Consider the following 7,632-nt stretch of genomic DNA (forward strand, 5'->3'; position numbering starts at 1 on the left):
ATGGGATTTTTCAGGCAGAAATACTGGAGTGAGCTGCCATTTTCTCCTTGAGATTTCCTGATGCAGGGATCAAACCTATGTCTCCTGCATTGGTAGACAGATGGTTTACCACTGAGCCACCCGGGAAGCCAGAGAGAAAGAAATATATCACAGTAGTGAATAAAATTTCTCTGAGCAGTAAAATAACATCTCATTTTTCTTCCATTTTATGTTTTTTCTAAATTTTATAGAACAAGCATGTAACATGTAATTTTTAAATGAAAAATTCAGTAAAAGAAAATGTATAAACTTTGTAAGGCACTGCTTTGATCAGACAATAATTAATTGACATGTGAAGGGTCTGCTTTTTCCTACTCAGGACCATCATTAAAATCTATTTTATCACACTGGCTAATTGCAAATTTGAAGTTACATTGTAATTTATTTCCAGCTAACAAATTACCTCAAAATTTGTTAGCTGACTTGTACATTTATTATGTCATAGTTTCTGTAGATCAGGAATTTGGAAGGGGCTTAGCTGAGTGCTCTGGTCCTGGGTCTCTCATAAGTCAAGACATTGGCCAGGGCTACAGTCATCTGAAGGTTTGACTGGGGCTGGAGTGTTCACTTCAAGATTGTTCATTCTGTGGTTGTTAGCATAAGTTTCAATTTCTTGCCACATGGACCAATGTCCACCCATAGATCTTTTTTTTCTTTTGGACAAACATTATTTCAGAGCTCTTTTATCTCCATTTCAAAATGCTCTTCAGTTTTATCTAGTTCTCTGTACCCTCTGTACCCACCCACCTAGCCAATATAGTTAATAATCTGTAAAGCACACATACATGAGAGGGCTGCTATTTAAATGAGTTCTTTGTAAATCAGATAATCCTTTTATTTTGTAAATAATTACCCCCTAATTTATCAGGAGAGTAAATTAATAGGTTTTGCATGTGAGATTCTTTAAGAAGCCCAGAATAGAGGAAGCTCTGGGGGATCTTGGAGTTTCCTTGTCTTGTTTTGGCTTGTTTAAGGGTCTTTTATTAGTGTGATCTTGGGTGCGTTTAAAGGAAGCTAATTATGGTTTGGTTAGCTTCAGGCATCTGAAAGTTAGGATTCAGGTCCTAGCTCTGGAACTAGCTAGCATTCACAAGCCGGGTAACCCTGAGTGAATTTCTGTACCATTCTGGGCCTGTGGGCTCATCTGGAAAACCAGAGGATTAGACTGGAATCACTAGTCTTTTCCAGTTCTAGTAATCTACAATCCTGAATGCAGTGACCTGGTCCCCACAGGGATGGTCTCATCCTAAACCATATTGAGTTTCCGTCATTTCTGCTAGTATTTGCCATTCATCATTTTCATAAATAGAACAAACAACTATGACATACCCCGCTACAGCCTCTAATTCCAGTGTCTTTCCTTTCAGATTCAGGCTATTCAAGGCATTGAGAATGCACCCGAAGATCTCCTGGATCAAAACTATTCACTGTGTGATTTTATTTAAAAAAAAAAAAGAAAAACTTGCTTCATGCCCTACAGAGGTGCCAGCTATTTCTGTTGATATTATGTATAATTTATTAATCTGGAGAATTTTAAAGATTTTATGTAATTTAAAGGTAACAGATATTATTGTACATAGTTGTAATTTGTAGTTTCCTCTGTAAATATGTATTTTTCATAATGTTTAATATTAAGCTTTATATAATACTATTTTTCCACACCAAAGTGTTCATGGCTTGTTCTACCTAAACTAATTCACCCTGTATAACAGGACAAGTGGTAAAAAGCATATGGAGGTGGTTGCAGGGGTGATCCCCTAGGCCAGTTTTGATACCTACTGGGCAGGATACAGGGCAGGGCTGGAGAGAGCAGAGAGTACAGCTGGTTTGAGGGCATTGCTGGGACCCAAAGATGATCCAAAAGCAATTAATATATGTAACAATGTAATAATATCACAATCAAAAGAAAGGGTTGAAGAGATGAGATTAAGCAGCACCAAAGCTGAAGTAGGTGTTTGTGCCTCATGTGGTTAGTGTCTCCCCTTTGTCCTGCCAAAGCTCCAAGCCAACGTGGTCAGCTTAGGGGCCACGTAACTTGCAAGGCAAGTCCAGGCTGCCGGGCTGAGGGTTCTGAGAGAGGACGACCAGAACAGAAGTGATGAATTCCTCTTATCCAGAGGCGTGCCACCTGCTGCCCTGACTGGAAACACAGTCAACATGCAAAGCACCATCCGCAGCCATGGGAGACCGTTCCACTGCATCCACAGTATGCTGTGTGTGAGCATGCATCTCACACTGGGATGTGTGTTTTGGCCGGTGGACACACACTCATCTTTGTCTCATTGCTAGGAGGCTGCACTCCTGGAAAAGTCAAAATCGCACTGGTCATACTTGGATTTCCCATTAAAAGAAGATTGTGGTGGCATATTATGCTACTGATCAAAGGGCCTAATGTTAATACCTCTAGAGAAATATCCACAAACATCATATATCACTAATTTTAAAAATACTGAAACAAAAGTTCAATGGTGCCTAGTATAAAATTTCCCAGACACCTTTTTTTAGTAAATCATTGAGGTCAAAATATCAAGTAGTCACCTTCAGTTGCATTTACTATGAAAGGCACTCATACTCTGCCAAGCTGACCAATTTTGCCTATCACAAATTTCAGTGAGTCAAAAAGTGAGCATTGCCCTCTCCAAGTTCCAGTTCCAAGGGTCTTCCTGGAGAAAATTTGAAACACACCTGTATGGTATCATCATGGCTACCTGAGAGATGAGTCAGGAATGTTTGCCTTTTTCTCACTACAGATTTCTCTGTAATAAATTTAAGATTTAGAGATCCAGGTTGTTGGTCTCATAGCTTCATTTGCAGGAAGAGTATGTTTCTTTTCAAAATGTATATTTTTTGCTGCAAACTGTTGAGTCCCATAAGTACTATAATGGGTGTAATTGCCATAGTAAGTGGAAAAATCATTAAATATACCTAATATAGTTGTAGTAAATTAAGGCTACACCCAAAATGGAAAAATTTCCAGGGCTTCTTGAAGTTTGTGGAAACAGGAAAAACCTTTATAAGAATGAATGGGAAGAAGATTCCAAATCTTCACAGTGTTATCACGCTCAATGCCTTGTGAAATGACAGCGTTAGGGTCTGATCCTGTTTCAGGAAACCAGATGGCTCTTCTAGAAATGAAAAGGAACAACATAAATGTAAGTGTGGCAGAGGTACCACTGGAGTGAAAATAAAGATCAGAGACATATGAGATGATATGTCCATTAGGGATAACTTTCCCTGTATTAATAAGAAAAAGGAATAAATTTTTAAAAACCAGAATTTTAAGCCAACATCACTGGGTACGAAGCACATCCAACTACATGGAAAGAAATTCATTTTTGGCTTCTCACTCATTTAGGAAAGTTTAAATGCCTGCAACTTGCTAGGCACTGTCCTAGAAACTACACATTTCTATTCAATAAAGAGAATACATCACAGTGATAATGGTGGGATTGTTGTTACTATTTTCAATTAAACCTGAAAGAGGGTCTCAGCAAGGCAGTGACATTACCTAGAAGCAGGGCAGTGGCAGCCTTCCTTGGGCCACAAACTGGCAAGCGCTGATTCTGCTTCTCTAGCAAATCTCTGAACCAAAAAGAGAAAGAAAGCAATTAATTGCACAAATCAAGAATTAAAACCATAACAAACCTACACGGCTGTCACAGTACATACCCTGGCATATCTGGGGTGGAATCAGAGTTATGGAAATGGACATGACAAGGGAAAACTGTATGTTCTTTTAGTCTAATGCAGGACAAATTTATTTCTACCCTCCACCTGTCTAATTTTAAATCTCCTTAGCAACAAATATTTCACTGTCTTCCCTCCCACCACCATCAAAGACTAAAGACATAATCTAGTTGATCTATTTATTAAATTTAGGAGGAGGGAAAAACAGGTTTCCTTGACATTCAGCTCAATTAATTAAACCCCATCATGTGTTACGTCTTGGTAAACACTCCACTTCCTGTCGTGCTGGGCATCCTGGCTGTGCACCTGTGCAGTACACTTTAATCATCAAGCCTTCAAAGTGCTTTTGAGCTATCAAATCTTGGAAGGTTCCTGTCTTGCATCTTAATAATTATTTATCCAAGTCCTTTATAATTAACTCCTTTAATCTCTACTCATTAAATCAATTTCGTATTATTCTGTCTTCTCTGGATAGCAGCCAATTTTTCAGCTCTTGAGTCAGATTTTTCTAAGGCTCCTCTCCCTTTCTGGGTCTGCACTTGTCCTAAGAAATTCAGCAGCACTTAACACTTCCAAGCCCCTCTTTTTCGCTACACTTCCCCTTCTCCTTTTTGAATATGTTTGCTTTCCCAGTAGAAGGTGATTTTATTTTCTGTTCATCTTATCTCCTCATACCCATTGGTATGTCATAGTCTTTTCTGTCTCCACATTTTAGAAGAGATGATAATGATTTCACTTTTGAACACTAAAATGGCCACAGCGCACAATATATTGGGGACAGTTTTATTTGGTAGGGTCTTTAATTAATTTTATTATCTCTTGGAATCCCAAAATGACATTTGAAAATAATATGAAACCACTAAGCAGATGTCCAGCAATACAAAAATAGGCTTCACCTCTTATACTTCACACTCTGCTTCTTCTAGTGTCTCAGGATCCAGGTTCTTGTATTTAAACACTTTCCTTACCTCTTGGAAGAAAATTGTTGACTATGCACTAAATTCTCATTCACTTAGGCTTCTTGGTCTCTACGGCTGGAATCCTAAATTAATAAACCTGCCAGATCTGAATAACAGCAAGTAGCAGAATCTAAGCACCAACTCTGGGGTGCTCTAGAGTTTTAGTTCACACAAATGAGCCAGACCAAATCTGACCTGATTGGGGGGGGGGGGAAGGTAATAAGCTGCTTGTTTGATGTAGCAGTTCAAGGATTCTCCACATTCCATTTCATTGAGGAAATCGAAGTAACTGATGACTCACGAGAGTGGCAAAAAGGATCCTCCTGGAAGTGGCTATGAGCAAGGCTTCAATGGTACCTCATTCCAATGAGACAGAGTGGAAAAGGCTGTTATCAGCCCAAATGTTCTGTTAAGGTTCAGAGTATTTTTAACCTGAGATTTAAAATCATATCAAGTTTTCAAAGATTATTTCACTCAAGGGAAAATTTATAAACTATGACTGTAGAAAATGAGTGAAATAATACAAAGAAGGAAAAATATTTGAAAAGAGGGGATCTAAGCAGACATCATCAGAAAGAAGAAACAGCATTCCTTCTGTGTCCAGACTGTTTCTTGGGGATGTCATATGCTTCTATTAAGATGCATTATCCTTTGAAGGATTCGCTTGGACTATGTCAGCCAGATGATATAGCTGATTAAGCAATTGAATTGATTCATTTAGTTTTGTGAATTGACCAGGTGTTTGACAAAACTGAGTTTGGAATTCTGAACACACTACCTTAGACTCTTTTAGTGGATGGTGCCTTTGAAATGTTTGGCCATTTTAGTCAAAATGCAGGGTAACATTTAATGCAGCCATGATAATAGCAAAAATCTGTTCTGTTCTAAAAATGTTTCTAGCAATGGAAATATTTTTGACTAAAAGACTACTCTTGACTTGTAGGGAGGCTCCCTAGGAATAAATATATGCCACAAAAATAAGGCATTTTATTTTTTTAAAAGGTTGTCTATATAGATGCATTCATGACATAAGAAAATGGTTGGTGAATGCTCCTAAAATAAAGGCTTATGTAATGGAAATAAAAAGCTCTATTAACAGACCTACCAAAAATGATTTTTGTAACCTATATGCCAGTGTACATGATCTTATGTAAGATATCAAAATAAGCTGTTGAAATGGTGAATAATGTCAGACAAAAGTAATATGTTTCTTCTAGAATATTCACAAGAAAGTTTAGTTATGGCTGTTTTCTGCAGTAAGGAATTTCTTTTAAGAAAAACTATCTTCATCCTAAGAGTAAGTTTTCTGTTATGTTGGAGATGTTGTGTTTTCATAACATCTTGTGAGTGAGCAAGAAAGCCTTCCCACAGAAAGGAGCATGTGCAGTTGTGGCTTTCGGAGTGTGCCATAGAGTTGGGTGGCTTTCCCCTGCAAGCTGAAGTGAGAGTCTCCAGTGGCCTTCGTGAAATCTCCCGATTTCAACCACCCTGAACACAAGGTGCACCAAAGTTCCGACCTCAAGAGTCCTTAATCTTTAGTTTCCCAGGTAGGACCCATCAGGCTTATCAATTCTGCAAGGATAAGAACCAAGTCTTTGATCTCTTTTATACTCCCACCTAATAGAAATTAGTATACAACTTATAGACATTCAACATATACCTTTTGAGTGGAAATTGCTCCTGGCCCAGTACTTTGGGTATTTAGGTAGTCAGTATCTAATAATGCTAGTGTTCATGGAGGCTCATCTGGCTGTTCCTTGATTTGTGTGAAGCTTCAATAAACAAGGCAAATACATCTAGCAATTGAATATGTTATGTTCTTTAATAGAGCACTTTTTATGTTTTTTATATTATGTTTTCTTTCTCTGCAAATCTGGTCATTTAAAATGGCAGTCAATGGTTCTGTTTTTTTCTTATGATAGTACCTCTCCACATTGTTGTATTTTCTAACCAACTCTGTTTAAAGAAAGCGCTTCCATAGTCTTTGTATTTAATTTATGTATTCCCTTAATATATTTTCATACTGTAACTGTGGCCAAAAACAATCTATATAGTGTCATAAACACCTTCCCACTAGTGAATAAAACTGCTATTTGTTGAAGGAAAATGTTCTGTCTTCTATTTGCCTGTGTCTCATTTATCAATTTCTGTCATCTGACTGCTCAGGAGAAAGGTCAGAAGTGACTGCTTCTAAATGAGAAAAATCTTGTAAGCCATTATCATGAAGAACTTGGTTGTTTTAACCTTTGCTCCTGTGAATTCCTAGTTGGTTACCTAGGGTATCACGAACATATAATAGACTCTCTGGTTGACTGTCTCCAACTAAATTCTTGGTTTCAGTTCTCTAATTCATTGGTTACCAAAATGTCATCTATCACCAACAGTGTCTGTGTATTCTCAGAGGCGCTGCCCCAGCTGGATCCCCTGAGCCCTTTAGAGGCACTTCACACATAAGCGGGTGGTGTGACATTTGGTTAAGAGCTGCTGTGTCTATTTCCAGAATCATTATTTTGCCTTTTTTTTTTCTAACTTTTTCATATTTCAGTTGAAAAAACTCACTGTCCTTCACAACTCCAGGGTTTCATTTTTCTACAACTTACTTACAGAAATCTTCATTAAAAAAAAAAAAGTACCATAACAGTTTTACATGTAAAACCATGAAATCAAATCCATCCTTCAGTTTGAAACAATTTCTGGATTCAAATTGTGTTAGCAAACATAATTTGACCTCTGAGGCTTGACCTTGTTATTCCCAAAGTAGCTGTTTGTTTGATGGAATTTACTCCTAAAGGAAAAGGAAATATGAGCATATGAAATTATCACTTAGTAATTCTGCTGGAGTATCCTCCACAATCATGAAGTGTTAGAACTGAAAGGGCCACTTTAGGATGGACAATGATGGAAACCAAGACCAAGTTTAAGATTATAGAGCAAAATAGGACAATGC

General features: G+C 37.7%; 1 protein-coding gene across 2 annotated transcripts in view; it reads left to right on the top strand.

Annotated features, from left to right (window-relative positions):
* PTPRB (protein tyrosine phosphatase receptor type B) overlaps positions 1-6,792 on the top strand; it is a 125,095-nt gene extending 118,303 nt beyond the window's left edge. For both annotated transcript variants that reach the window (XM_004006460.6, XM_004006459.6), the window contains one exon: positions 1,407-6,792. In XM_004006460.6, coding sequence (XP_004006509.3) covers positions 1,407-1,429 — 23 coding nt within the window. In that variant the 3' untranslated portion in view covers positions 1,430-6,792. The remainder of the gene's footprint in view (positions 1-1,406) is intronic.
* Positions 6,793-7,632: the final 840 nt, after the last annotated feature.

Source organism: Ovis aries, chromosome 3 (genome assembly GCF_016772045.2).
Source record: "Ovis aries strain OAR_USU_Benz2616 breed Rambouillet chromosome 3, ARS-UI_Ramb_v3.0, whole genome shotgun sequence".
NCBI lineage: Eukaryota > Metazoa > Chordata > Mammalia > Artiodactyla > Bovidae > Ovis > Ovis aries.